This window comes from Diceros bicornis, chromosome 37 (genome assembly GCF_020826845.1).
Source record: "Diceros bicornis minor isolate mBicDic1 chromosome 37, mDicBic1.mat.cur, whole genome shotgun sequence".
NCBI lineage: Eukaryota > Metazoa > Chordata > Mammalia > Perissodactyla > Rhinocerotidae > Diceros > Diceros bicornis.
The window spans coordinates 25116950-25132032 of record NC_080776.1 but is presented as its reverse complement, the minus strand read 5'-3'; the positions used below and the strand labels follow the sequence as shown (position 1 = coordinate 25132032).

The following is a 15083-nucleotide window of genomic DNA, read 5'->3' as shown; positions in this document are numbered from 1 at the left end:
GTTCTTGAGTGACTCCTGCGTGCCAGGTACGGGGTCCCCTAGCAATATGGCCGGGCACAGCCCCCAGAGGACACACACGGTCCGATAGAGAGAAGAGAGCCAATGAAGAGAATAGCAACCCAGCCAATAAGTGTGAAGGGAGGAGCTGGGAACACTCATGAAGGATGCACATCTCAGACCTGGGGTGGGAGATGGGCAGGCAGTGAGCTTCCCCAAGGAAGTGACCTCCGGGAGGAGGGAGAGCTGGCAAGGTGAGGCTGGAGGGAACTGGGCACTCACCTGGGAGGCCCAGATCTCAGCAACTGACAGTCATCATCTCACGTGTCCTCCCAATTGCTATGTCTTCACGCTACAGATGAGGAATTGAAGCTTCAAGACAGCGAAGGGGCCTCACCCCAGATCCAGTTAGTGGCAGAGCTGGGCCCACTTACATCTCCACTGAAGAAATGAGTCATCTCTCAGTGAACATGCAAGGGCCTAAGAAAAGGAGCATGACCGCACCTGAAATGATGCCGATGATGTCTCTAAAGGGCCAGGTGTACCCTTATCCTACACGATTCAAAATTTTAAAAAGCCGCGTAAAAAACTGTATAAACAGAATTAATTGTAATTATACAATATAAATGTAGTCAGCCCTGGTGGTCTAGTGGTTAAGATTCGGCACTTTCACTACTGTGCCCTGGGTTCGTTTCTGGTCAGGGAACCACACCACCCATCTGTTGGTTGTCATACTGTGGCGGCTGCATGTTGCTGTGATGCTGAAAGCTGTGCCACTGGGATTTCAAATACCAGCAGGGTCACCCATGGAGGACAGGTTTTAGCAGAGCTTCCAGACTAAGATAAACCATGAGGAAGGACCTGGCTGCCCACTTTCCAAAACATTGGCCGTGAAAACCCTATGAATAGCAGCAGAGCATTGTCTGATACAGTGCCGGAAGGTGAGAGGATGGCACAAAAAGACTGGGCAGGGTCTGTCCACAGGGTCCCTAGGAGTTGGCATAGACTCAACAGCACCAACAACAAATACAATATATGGTGTATATTATATGTTACGCTTTTTACCTCTTACAACGTCTATATTAAATCATATTTAAAAAGCAAGCAATTGGATAGTACAGAATACAACCTACTAAACTGCAAGGCAATCCTCCCACTGTATCCCATATTCAGTATAATTTAACTGCCATGTTCTATTTAGGGAAAGTTGGAAAAGATGTTTAGGAAAGAAAATGTACAGTCTTGTGGTGCACAATGACGTTTCAGTCAATGATGGACCACACAGATGACAGTGGTCCCATGAGAACAGTGCCACGTAGCCTAGGTGTGTAGTGGGCTGTACCATCTAGGTTTGTGTAAGTACACTCTATGCTGTTCACACAACAATGAAATCACCCAATGACCCAGGTCTCAGAACGTGTCCCCGTCGTTAAGCAACTGTATATTAAAACTGACACGATTCACAAAAACAAAAATCGAAGTAAAAAGATTTATTAAACCAAAAGGAATCCTAAAGCTGAATTTTCAATTAAGGAGAGGGATATTCTGTGCGTGTTTTTCTTTTTTTGGTGAGGAGAATTAGCCCTGAGCTAACATCTGTTGCCAATTCTCCTCTTTTTGCTGAGGAAGATTGGCCCTGGGCTAACATTCATGCCCGTCTTCCTCTACTTTATATGGACGCCGCCATAGCATGGCTTGATGAGCGGTGAGTATCGCAGGATCTGAACCTGCGAACCCCGGGCCACTGAATTGGAGCGTGCGAACTTAACCACAACGCCGCCCCGCTGGCCCCTGTGTGTGCATTTTTCTTTGAAAATTATACGTAAAGGGCCAGCCCTGTGGCTTGGTGGTTAAGTGTGCGCGCTGCGATGCTGGTGGCCCGGGTTCGGGTCCCGGGTGCGCATCGAGGCACCACTTCTCCGTTCATCCTGAGGCCGAGTCCCACATACAGCAGCTAGAAGGATGTGCAGCTACGACATACAACTACCCACTGGGGCTTTGGGGGGAAAAAATAAAATAAATAAAATCTTAAAAAAAAAAAAAATTATACGTGAAAACGGAAGCCAGATGTCTAAACCATGGAGGAGAATATGACAGAACACAGAACATTAATGTGGTTAATAGTCCCTTCCCATCCCCTCCCTGCAGGCTGAGGGGTGACTCACACGCCTTCGGGGCCAGGGAATCAAGGAATCAGAGAGTCAAGGCCCAGGGCGGAGAAAGGGTGAGCTATCTGGCTGCCGCTGATTCTCACGTTCTCTCACTGGGAACTGGAGAATGGAGAGAAGGAGGCTGCACACCACTTTCTAAAGAACAGGCAAGCCGTAAGGAAAGGAAAGTGTCTTGCTGAGAGCAGCCAATACCCAGGCCTGCAGTAGGGCACGCTGCCCAGGACCACGGTCTGGTGATCTACTGGAAGAGTTCAGCCATGAATGACAAAAGCAACGCGCCTTCTAGGAGACATGGGGATGATTCTGCTGTAAAAGGGTCTTTTTGTTGTCCAACATCCAGCCCCCTTCTGATCTAGGGGGCTTCCCTGGGCTCTGGAGTATTAACAGGCCTCCAGCACCACCCCCACTAGTGAGGCTGAAGTGGGGGGTCTTCCCTGTCCGTCCTCCCGCAGCACACCTGAGTGAGCAGGTGATGCAGGCAGGTGCGCTCGCATCATGCCTGGCCACAGAGGCCTCCAGGCTCTTACCGATGCGGCAGCTTGGGCCCCCTGCCGTCTGGGGGCCTTCAAGTCGGACAGAGGCATCAGCCTGGACCTGACGACTTACTGGCCTGATGCTTCTCCCAGGCTGCTCCCTTTCTCCCAGGCGGTGGGCGCCCCTATGGAAATGCCTCCCTCAGGGTTACCAGAGGATGGCGAGGTGGCAGGTGGAAGCGCCTATCTCCATGCCCAGGCAGCGCCCGGCAGCATCTTCTCCCTCCTCAGTCTCTTGCCGACTCCCCAGCGTGAAGCCGGCAGGCACCAGGCACAGCCTGTGGGCAGCGTGTGGACTTGACTGGCTCGGAATGCCAACCTTGCTGCCACCTGACCCCTGGGCAGAGCCGGCTCTCAGTAGCTCTCACAGCAGCAGCTTCCTGAACACCACTGGTTGGCCCCGCTATTCCTGAAGCACACCTGAGCCATCCGGCCTGGGCCTCTTCCTGGAGACAAAGACAAGCCTCTGCTGCACCCAGCACAGACGGATTTCCTGCCTCACTGCTCTGTGGCCCAACTGAGTGAGGCCTGACACGGACCAGGCTTGCTTCGAGCACACCCAAGATCAGCGGAAAGAGGGCATCTCCCACGAGCAGAAAGGAGCCACTCGGCCCTGTAGGATGTCACTCAAAAGACCACCTCTCACCAGGCCCACCTTCGGGACCACCTATCTTCTACAGAGGCAGCAAGAAGTTACTGTTGTACCTGCAATTCAATGTTCATTCCGTCCCCCCCGTTATGTCTCCCACCTGCCATCAACTCGAGCACCTGCTGGAACACAGCAAAATGTAATCAAATTTGCAGCTGCTGTCCCAGCTTCCTGAGTCCACACGGCTATTCCTAACACTGCTCCACCACAGCTTTCCAGGGCATGCGGGCCCCTCCTAATTCCTAGGAGATTTGAACGGAGAAACTCCAAGGAGAACGTGAGCTGGTCAGCTCACACTTTTTGCCCTCCTGGAGCGCAGCCATGTGCACGGTTAAGAGCCGAGAGTAAAGGATCCAGGTTTCTGCAGCTGAGGCCAGCGGTTCAGAGCTCAAGGTACAGACCTGGCATAGGGGCTGTTCTGTCCCTTGGGGGCATTTGTCAACGTCTGGAGACATTTTTGGTTGTCACTCCTGGATTGAAGCCAGGGGTACTGTTAAATATCCTACAATGTACCAGACAGCCCCCACATCAGAGAATTATCCGGCCCAGTGTGAATGGTGCCGTGGCAGAGAAACCCCGGCATAAAAGTAAGAGGGAAAAGTTGAGAAACTGAAATGAAGAGCTGGCAGACCGTGTGGCCACCACCTCATTGCAACTTGTGTGGCCGTTTTGCTCTGGAGCTGGCTCCAGACACAGGTTAAAAATAGGCAGGTAATGTAGTCGCTTCTGAGAGGTCAGATAAGCCCAAAGATACACAGCGCGGGACGAGGCCTGGGTGAAGTGGCCTGTTATCTCTAGGAAGCTAACCAAAGGCACGACACCAAGGCTTGGCTGCCTGACAAGGAAGCAGCTCGAAAAATCTGACGGCATCTTATGGTTGATTCTTAAATTCAAGACCAAAAAGCAAAAATACTATTGAAAACAGACGGTCCTTTCCATCTCAGTGCTCAATTGCACACATGCTCTAAACTATAGGAGAGTCCAGAGGGTTCTGACACCAACGATACTCGTGTATTTAAAGCAGCAGCGGATTGTGCTGTCACGCTGAGTTCATTTGACCAGCCCCGATGGCCGTCTCTATCCCCCTCACGCACAGGAGATTGTCTTTCTTGTATTATTATTTTTTTTTGCTGAGGAAGATTCGCCCTGAGCTAACATCTGTTGCCAATCTTCCTCTTTTTGTATGTGAGTTGCTGCCACAGCATGGCCACAGACAGACGAGAGGTGTAGGTCCACCCTCAGGAACCAAACTTGGGCCACCGAAGTGGAGTGCACCGAACCTAACCACTAGGCCACCGGGGCTGGCCTGTCTTTCCTATATTTTTCTCACATCTTTCCTACAGGTCACTCTCCTTTCTCTCCCCTCACCGTGCCCCCCATCTCAACCCTCATCTTATGAGGATGCGTTTCACCCCAGCCACTGGGTCAATGATTCCTGGGCACATCCTGGCCAGTCGAGCAGCACTGCTGTCTCTTTCTAGACACAGCCACCAGAAGGCAGAAAACTGCCACCGTTCAGCACCCACCAGACACCAGGCAGCCTGCTCTGCATTTCCCAGGCACAACTCATTACTACAACCACCCCGGATAATATAATTCCTCTTCCACAGACAAAGGAAAGGAGACTCAGATATGTTAACTTGCCTACAGTCACACAACTTAAAAAGGCTGACTGCTCCTTCCACTACCCTGCACATTGTTCCCATGCTGGACTCGGTTCCCGCATGCGGTAGATCAGTCCTGTCTACCTGCATTGTCATTTCACTCCTCTTCTATGCCCGATCATGAGTGACATACAGCCCCATGGGACTCAATGACTATTCTGCCTTTAGCACATACCTCTATTACAGCATATTTCAACAAAGAATAAATCATTTCTCTAAAGCTATGCTGTCCAATATGGTAGCCATTAGTCATAGGTGGCTATTCAAATTTAAATGAATTAAAATTAAATAATATTTAAAATGCAGTTCCTCAGTTGCACTAGCCACATTTCAAGTGCTCAGGAGCTACACAGGGCTGATGGCTACCATAACACACAGCACAGAGACAGAGCATTTCCATCGTCGCAGAAAGTCCCACAAGCCAGCAGTGCTCTGGATGATTTAAAAATATATCCAGGGTAATTTAAAGCAATCTCTTAGGACATCCAGGGTGGAGTCATATTAGTTGTTCAATCAACATGGAAATGCCATCTCTCTGAGTGTCAACCTGGAGAAGTCCTCATTTTCTCATATGCCTAAGGGCTATCATAAAAGAAGGTAAAAAATAAAAGAAATCAAGGATAAGGGTGGAAAAAATTGATAAACTTATGTGACAAAGACTAAAAGCATAATGAACAATAACGACCTCCTGGGTTGTTTATGTTTAAATATTATCATGACCACTATGTGATTTTTCACTCACTCCCCCAAGCCAAGAAGTGGGTGGAAACACTGCAACACGATCCGCCAGCGGAGGCCCTGAACAGTTCTGGCTTTTACATACTTGCTGATCCGAGAGTTTCCGCATTGCCAAGACCGTATCACATTCTGCCTACCTAAAGTCTCCAGGTATATTATATTTGTTTTACGGAAAGTGTATCTCAGATCTTAGAGAATTTTCCAAACAAACGAATTATACTTGATGCCTGAAGCTATGAAAATCTTATTTTTTTATAACTCAGCTCTTTTGCTCACCTAATTTGACATTTATTCCACCCTCAGTAAAAGAAAATCATAATGACCAGTTCTCTTGTTTGGGCTGAATGGGCATTAGAGGTTAATTATTTTTCTCTAGTATAAGTCTCAAATTAATTTTCAGCTTTCTTCTCAATCCCTACCGCCCCCTTAATCAAAATAAAACTCCACTGATAGGTACCAAATTAGAGAAGTTTGGCTTGTTAGTATTAAGCAATGTTTCCCCCCAACACTGACACCATGGTCAAGGGCACTGACCTTGAAGACAGGGGGACTGGGGTTCAGGCCCAGACTGTGTGCCTGTGCCCCAAGGAACTACTTAATGTCTGAGGCCAACACTTCAGCCACCCCATTGCACACCAGGTGGTGTCCTGGTCACATCTTGTGGCATCTCCCCTTCTGGCCTTTGCTCAAATTGTTCTCACAGCTTTTAGTGCCTCATTCGCCCATCTGAATAAATGGCCAAGGATCACCACACATGTGGGAAAGGCTCCATGATGAAAGACGGAGGTCAAAACAGACAAAGCACAAAAAGAAACAGACCATCATGCAAGGAATAAAAGAAAAGTTCTGGAAAAAACCAAAAACTAAAAGGAACATCCTCAGAATGATAAGAAAAGATACTGCATTAGTGAATCAAGAAAGGATGCTATAAAAAAGGAACAAAGAAAAACAACCAAAAAACTCTCAGAAATTAAGTACAGAACAGATAAGTTTAGTAGATGGAGTGGAAGATGAAGGTGAGTAATCTCCCATTAAGTATCACCAAGAGACAAAAAACCAGAAAATGAGAGGGAAAAGGAAGTTATTCCCAACAACAGGAGTTCCTAGACAAGAATAGAGAAAGTGATGGGAGGGAAAAAATTCGAGACAACTTCTCAGAATTTTAGGATACAAATTTCCAGATTGAATGAACCCAGTGGATGCTCAATAAATGGAAAAAAAAAAAATCCAGAACACTGAGGATCAACAGAAGACTCTACAAGCTTCTAGAGAGTAAAAGCTGATATTAGACAAGATACTGAAAATATATGAGCCATCAAAATTCTCAAAGCAATCTGGAAAGCAAGAATAAAATGGAAAAAAAAAGCCTTAAAATTGTGGTAGACAATAGTTTTTAATTTTACTTTTTTGATATTTGTTAGTTTATTTTATTGAATAGGTAATACAATCAGATGGTTCAAACATCAAAAGAGTATGCAAAGTCATACTTGAGAAATCTGCTTCCCCTTACATCCCACACTCCTTTTACTGTGTGTTCTGCCAGTGGTACTTTATGCAAATACAGGCAAATTACAGCCTTGCTCACATAAGGGACAGTATGCTATTTTCACTTTCTGCGCATTGCTTTTTTCAGTTAACAATACATTGTGGAAATCATTTCAAAGAATGCATAGAAATTTTTGTCATTCTTTGGAAAATTATTTTTAACCTAGAACTCTATACTCAGCCAAAGTGTCAATGAAGTATGAGGATAGAATAAAGACATTTTCAGACACATAAACTTCAAGACAAGTTCCCAGAATTTTAGGATACAAATTTCCAGACTGAATGAAAAGGCATTCTCTCTCAGAAAGCTACTGATGAATGTGTTCCAGCAAAATGAGATAGTAGTCCAAGATAGAAGATGATATAGAATCCAGCAAATAGAGATCCAATGACAACAACAAAAGAAAAGTGACAGAAGGAATTCTCAGAATGGTGGCAAAGGAAATGACAGCTGCAGCAAATCCCGGGGCACCCAGAGCAGACTAGATCTAGGGGACAGAGGCCCCAGGGGGTAGATTTCCAGGAGGCAATAAAATGGAATCAAGAGATTATCTGATTTGTGTAATCATATAGAAAATAGTATTGTGAGGGGTTTGGTTGAAAAGTTTGTGAAGAATTAGATATGATAGATATGTGGAAAGATGAGCAATTGGGGGGAAAAAAAAAGAAACAATTAACTCCAGGAAAAGCAAAAAGTTGTGCAAGCAAAGAAGCCATAGAGGACACTCCTTGGCTCTGCAGTTAACACTCCCACGTTACATCACCACCACTAGCACTTACTCTATGTCAGTCATTGTTTTGAGGTCTTTTCATGAAATGTCTTGTTTACCCTCACAAGAGAACTGTACTCTGTGAGAACTACACTCTTAGAAATTTCCCATCTTACATATGGGGAAACTGAGGCACAAAGTGGCTATGGAACTTGCCCTAGGTCACGGAATAAGTAGCAGAATCAGGATTTGAATCCAGGAAATCTGACTCACACACACACTCTTTACCAGTCTGTTGTTTGACCAGTGACTATCTATTTAACCTAAAACTACAACATAACTATGGTGCAAAGATGAGGAGAGAGACAAGTGGGAGAGGGCCTGAGCTGGACCCACGAATACCAAGTCCTCGTCCTCCAAACCAGGGAGCCAACAGATAGTATCTAAAACTGAAACATCAATAAAAAGAGTGCATATGCATATTATTTATAAACGTGGAGATAATCTCCAGATCATTTAGGGTCTTGTAAGGCCTGAAAAATTTGGCTTTTACTGAGCCACATGAGAGGCCACCGGAGAGTTTTAATCAGCAAAGTGACATGATCTGACATAGTTTAAAAGGATCACCCAGCTGCTGTGTGGAGAATGGCCGGAGAATATGGGACAAGGGTAAAAACATATATTACTTTAATTAAATAAAAATTAATTTTTAAAAGATGAAAGAATGAAAAAAGGAGAAAAGAGACAAAGGAAGGCAGTGAATATGGGACTCTCCCATGAAATGTTATGCCTGATGGCTCAGAGGTCAGCTGGGGACAATAGTCCCAGAGATGGGAAGCAAGACGACTTGACAGCAGGACGCTGCCTGGAATAGGGCCTTGGATGGGGCCAAGACACTGATCCAGGAAATGGCCTGGACGATGAGCTGACACCTCTTAGTTACTAGATGACCTCAGGGGAGTCACCTAGCATCTCTGAGCCCATCTCTCTGTTCAACAGAGATATTCTAAACTCTTCTGATGGCAGTTAGTATAATTATGGGAGTGAAGCTTCTGGGAGGACCTGGCACCCGGTGGGCCTTAAAAGCAGCCTCAGCTCCCATCTCTCCCTTTTCCTTTCCTGCACTCTGACAAGGCTCATGGGAGACAGGCTCACCCAGAATCCAGGTCCCCTGAGTTCCATCCTAAAGTACAACTTCTTCATGTCGTCCACATACAGATCACAGCCCTAACCATGAAACCAATGAATCATTAAGGATTCACCCAGAAAAGGGAGAGGGAGACAGCTGGCTCTCTGACAGAAATAGCTGTGGGGTGGGGCCCACAAGCCATCAGAGACCAGCGGGACTGTCCACAGCTGAGTTTCTGTTTCCCCCTCCAACCAGAGCCATCTTGTCGGGAATCACAGAAATAGCCCAAGGTCACAGGCGCATTGCTTGCAACGCCTGTGACAGCTCAGACTTTGTGATAAAAATCTGCCAGGAATGGTTGTCTTGTCACATTCCTAATGCTCATTGATGAAACACCAAGATGTGTGTGTTGTTTAGGAAGACCCACTAGGGAAGGCCCAGAGTTACTCCGTGGTGGTTGTGTTAGAATTTGGGGCAGGACAGCTCTTCCTTCTGAACAGTCTGTGCACTGCCCGGCGTTTAACCCCCTCACCTCTTCCCACCCCCTGGAAGGAAGGGGCATGCCACTGCCCCTGGACACAAACCACTGGCACCACTGGGTGACACCATCAAGTCAGTGTCCAATTGGTTCTTATCCACTGGTCAGCCACAGAAAAGCAAAGTCATCTGGAAAACAGACCTGAAGGTGAGGTTCAAATGAAGTGAAATGGGCTGTAGCATCAAGTGCCACATCAAGATTGTGCTCAGGTAAATGCTGGCCCCAGCGTCACCTCACCTGAGGACAGGGGACTGCACGAAGAGACCAGGAGTGAGCATCATGCCAGCTGGGGTCACTCCTGGACTGCACAGTTCCAGAGGAGCCAGATCTGCTTGGAGCCAGAGGAAGCTGAAGAGAAGGTTCCAAACCGAGCCAGATTTCTGGGGCCCTTCTGAAAAAGAACTTGTGCACCCAACCCCCACCTTGGCCCTAGAATTGCCTTGAGGTCTGAGGAGAAAAGGAGACAAGGTCCCTCAAGATGGGCTGATCTGTGTGGGCTATTTGGGAAGGACAGGAGGGAAACAGCAAATGAAAAGGGGGTTTAGGATTGGAATGCCCTATATTTAGGCGACTACCCAGAATGAGGCATGGGGGTTGTCCTAAGTTGGGGTCCCCAGAAGCAGAGCCTGAGGCAAGGATTTGGATGCGAGTGATATATGGAGGGAGCACTGCCAGCAGAAGGGGATGAGGGAACAGCAAGGGCAGGGGAAGGAGGTGGCCTCAGCTGGAGCCCGCACTTGCTCAGCCCCATCCCAGAGGGAGCTCTGGAGCGGGCGCTGCACCACAGTGTTGGTCCCACCCTGAGGCAAGGCCAGTGTGTGTGTGTGTGTGTGTGGGGGGGGGGAGCTTTTTGTCTCCTCACAGCCCTCGGTCAAGAGCTTCGAGCTGCCCCAGGGGTGGGGGTGGGGGGTCACAAAGTGACTCCTACGTGGCCATGGGCACTTCTCTAGTAAAGGGGGCGGCCATGAGCCCAGAACAGCCAGCACTCACAGGCCAGGGAATCAAGTACTGCCAATGGGGGGATCTGGGTGGGCACCACCAGCACCCCCGCGGGGATCTTGTGCCCAGAGGAGGGGCATCCCAGCAGCACTGTCTTGGAGAAAAGGCCTCAAAACAGTCATGGGGGAGGGCACTGTGCTGTGAGTGAGGAAGGGAATCTGCCCAGTGCTCGCGGCCACAGAGGGGATGACAAGCTCACGGCCACTGGTAAAGGCCCCGCATGCTCATTTCCAACGCGGTGTGCACCTAGGACTTTGTTCGAGTCGGGAAAGGCATTCTCCATTGGAGAGGAATACTTGGAATTGCCACAGGCGTCGTGAGAGCCACATTTCACTCAGTGGCAGAAGGCTGGATGAGGGATTTGGGATGCTACCAAAAGCCATTAGCAGAATGTTAAACGCGGTAGGAGAGAAAAATACATCTGCTTTCAAAACACCTCTCCCTGGAACGTGAGAGACAGTGCTTGTGCCATCAGTGGGATGAGCTTCTCCAAGTGCTGACTGGACCTTCTTCCTGACAACATCTTGCCTGGCTTCCACCTCCGACAGGGGAGTGAGATTGTAACAAGCTACCGTGCTAATGCATCTACAGTGCTTTAAAGTTACCACTCCATTTACTGCAAACTTAAGTCATAATGTAACTGCAGGAATTTAAATGTATCACTTCCATTGTTTGACGTCACTGCTTCCCGCTCCCACCCAGGAACGTCCAAGCCCCTCTGCAGGGCCAGATCTCCACAGGGCTCCTGCACCCCCACTCTCCCCTCCTGCTCTGGGCTCCTTGCCCCATGACTCGGGCCTCATCATTCCACCTAGAATGCTCCACTTATCCTCTAGAGCGCACATTCCTGGATGCCTGACCTGAGGCCATCCCACCTCCTGCCCCTTTCTTGAGCACTCCCATTTTCATTCAGGCCTCCACACCTCCCCAAGCACTTCAGGGGCAGCCAACTCCTCCCCTTTCCAGGATGAGCCTGACTGGTCACAGGATGTGAGCCCCCCTGTTGCCACAGGGCTGGTGTGGGCTGCTGAGTCAACCACTCTGGTCACAGAGCTTGGCTCAGGAGCAGCCAGGGAGACACATGGAGGTTTGTCAGGCAAGACGCTTCAAGCTCTCAGGAGAGAGCCACCGGAAGAGACTGGGTGTGGGCTCACGAGGGGCACCCTGGGAATGCAACAGCCAGTCTGCCAGAAGCAAGTCAACCTGAGGCTGGGGCCACCTGCAGAGCCAGCTGCAGAGGTGCCGTGGAGAGAAGGGGCCAGCGTGCTGAGGAGGCTGGCTGAGAATCCCTACTCCAGCCAATGTATTTCCCCTTGTGGAGGCCAGTCCAGGTCAGGGTTTCTGTCCCTTCAAGAATAACTCAAAATGCCACTTCCTCCAGGAAGCCGCCTCTGATTGCCATCCCTAGTCCCATCAATAAGTTGTAACTCTCTCATTTCCAAACGTTCAGGGCACAATATTCATGACCTTTTAACATCAGATCTCTTCCTGTCCTCTATTATTGTTATTGATCTACAGATCAGACCCCTTTCTGACCCAACTCCTCAAGAGTGGATCCTCTTCAGGTCCACCCTTGAATCCCAGTCTCCCTAGCACGGGGGTTTGGAGAGCATGGCATGTATTTGTTGAATCAATGAGCAAAGAAGAAAGTCCTGAACTTAAGACAACTCTGTTATAATTTTTATAAGAACTCTCAAGAACTTGACACTGAATAGATATCTGCCATTGGAACAGTGATTTTAATTTTCACAGTTGGGAAATGAATTCAATTTGTAGTAAAACATAAAATGATGCACCTCTCCCTGCAACAGTATAGATACATGTCACTCAGCACCTGTAACAGCCAATTCTGTGGTCAGTTGCATTGGGAGGACATGCGTGGCAGTGGCTCTCACATTACCTAGTTACTCACTCTGTACGATACTCACTTTCTTTAATCCTGACAGCCAAGGGGGATTTCTTTCCCCAATTTTAGAGATGAGAAAACAGAAGCTGAGCGGGGATGAATGACTCACTTTCCTAGGATCACACAGCCAGTAAGGAGCTGTATGCAGTTTCAAAGTCCAGGTCTGACTCCCGAGTCTGAATTTGTCACTGCCACCTGAGTCTCCCCGGCTGGGAGGAAGGATGGTGGGTCCCCTGTTACTCAGGACCTCAAGGCTGTGAACCCAGGGAGCATCCCCTAGCTTTTTCTTTCAATCTATTTTTATAAAACCCAGCAGAGACGAGATAGACTGGGGAACTCTCCTTCTTCTCATTCCTTTGTCTGCAACCACTGATGGAAAGACAAGGCCCACGGGTCATCAGTCCCCTCTGGCCCCCCAGAGACACTTGTTTGGTCTTACGGTCAAATATATACATAAATGACTGTCTTCACGGGCGTGGGGACTATCTTCAAGCTCCTACATTTAGCAAACGTCTATACTTAGCCAAATGTACTTGGAGCGCCTTGTATTTCTTTTGTTTATTAATTAACGCAGCAGACACCCGGGAGCACCCACTATATGGCTGGCTCTGTGTTGACCTCTGGTGATACAAAAGTGAGTAAGACAGTGCCTGCCTGGGGGGCACCTTCTACAGGGCGACAGACAGGTGAACCAGCAATGCTGAGGCAACGTGACTACCACGCCAGGGGTAGGGAGCAAGAAGCAGAGGAGCCGACAGGAGCAGGGAGACTTCTGCCAGGGGTGGGGGGATGCTCCTACAGAGAACACAAATCCACTGTGGGCTTTAAGGGACGAATAGGAGTTTGCCTGGAAAGCCCTTTTCCTTCTCATACAAAGAAAAAGAAATCTTCATTCATTCAATATTCAACAAATACTGATTGACAGCCATGTGTCCATAAAAGCAAAATCAGGTATTTACAAGTAAAAACACCTGAGAAGTGGTTCTGGCGCAGACCTCAATAAACAGCTGGCTGATGCAACCAGACCCCACAGCCTAAATCACCTGGAAGTTTTTCCACATGAGAAGGATGGTCTGTGGACTAACTCCATCACACGCCACCACTTGGACGGAGCGTGGAGCAGGGTGGCACTGCGACTGCACATTCGTTCTTTACAGTTAGTGCACACGGTCCACAATTGAAAAGGTACAAAAGGGCATATCTGGAAAAATCAAGCTTCCTTTGTCCACCTAGGCCCAAGGAATCGGCTCCCCTTCCCAAGCCAGCTGCTGCTACCCACCTGCTGTGCCTCTTTCAGGAGTCACTGGTTTGTTCAATCTGAAGGTTGAACCCTTGTGGGAGAAAAATCCTTGTCTAGATACGCACACAGTGTTCCCTTAATTTGCTACACCTAAAGTTCACGCCAGCGGTTATAATAAACTCTGCCCAGGAAACTTTGATGAAAACCTCTCCATGTGCCTGGACCCGTTTCCAGGTTCGACCCAGCAACGAGATTCACAGTGACCCCGAGTTCATGCCCGAGTTGCACCTTGAGTGACAATCCACGACAAATGGTCACCGATGCGAGCCGGGCCATTTCGCCAGGGCCATGTGGCCTCCGGCGACGGTCCCCGGGCCTCCAGGGTCGGGCCTACACCACCCCCACGATGCGGCACAACAAAGGGGGGCGCTCACCCCCCACTCGGCCGGGCCCAGGGCCACCTGGCGCCCGGGGGCGGCGCCCCAGCTCCCTCCCCGAGGGGCAGCGGCCAAAGGGAGCCGGGCGTGGGGGAGGGTCAGTGTCGCTGGCCTGTCCCCGGGGCTGGAGCACGCGCGCCCGGCCCGCCGGCCCTCGCCCGCGCCCCGGCAGACGGACGGACTGACGGATGGACAGACCGACGCCTGCCAGCAGCCCCGCGCGCGCCCGCCCCCAGCATAACGGGCCGCCTCCGCTCACCTCGCGCGCGATCTGGTTCAGCGCGTCGTCCTCCGCCGTCAGCCGCTCCCGGGTGGGGAGCCGCTTGCGCCCCGAGCCCTGGGTGCCCATGGCCATCCGCCGGTCGCCCGCCGCCGCCGCTCGCGCCCCTCTCGGCCCGGCCCGGTCCGCTCCGCCCCTCCCTCCGCCGCGGCGTCATGGCGTCAGCGGGCGCGGGCCGGGGACGCGGGGGGGACAGGGCCGGGGACACGGGGGACACATGGGGACCGGGACGCCGGAGACCCGCGGGGACGCCAGGGGCCGGGGACGCGATAGGGGGGGACCGGGACGGGGGCGCGGGGACGCCGGGGACCCTGAGCATGGAGACCGCAGGTTTGGGATGGCTGGGGGTCTAGGGTGTGTGGACGCGAGGGTGACGGGGTCGGGGGCGCCGGTGAGGACAGGGGGCTGGGGTCGGCGGATGGTTCAGAGGCGCCAGGAGGCCCAGGGCCGGAGATGCCTGGGGCGCGGGAGGTCGGGATCAGCGGAGGCGAGGAGGGTGGGGGGTAAGGGCGGGGTGAGGGGGGGATTTGGGGTGGGGGGACTGGAG

The 15083-nt window shown here is 50.1% G+C and overlaps 1 protein-coding gene across 5 annotated transcripts in view; it reads right to left on the bottom strand.

Annotated features, from left to right (window-relative positions):
* Positions 1 to 14611, bottom strand: part of LRRFIP1 (LRR binding FLII interacting protein 1) — a 146363-nt gene extending 131752 nt beyond the window's left edge. For all 5 annotated transcript variants that reach the window (XM_058533288.1, XM_058533283.1, XM_058533285.1 and 2 more), the window contains exon 1: positions 14516 to 14611. In XM_058533288.1, the coding sequence (XP_058389271.1) occupies positions 14516 to 14611 (96 nt within the window). The remainder of the gene's footprint in view (positions 1 to 14515) is intronic.
* Positions 14612 to 15083: the final 472 nt, after the last annotated feature.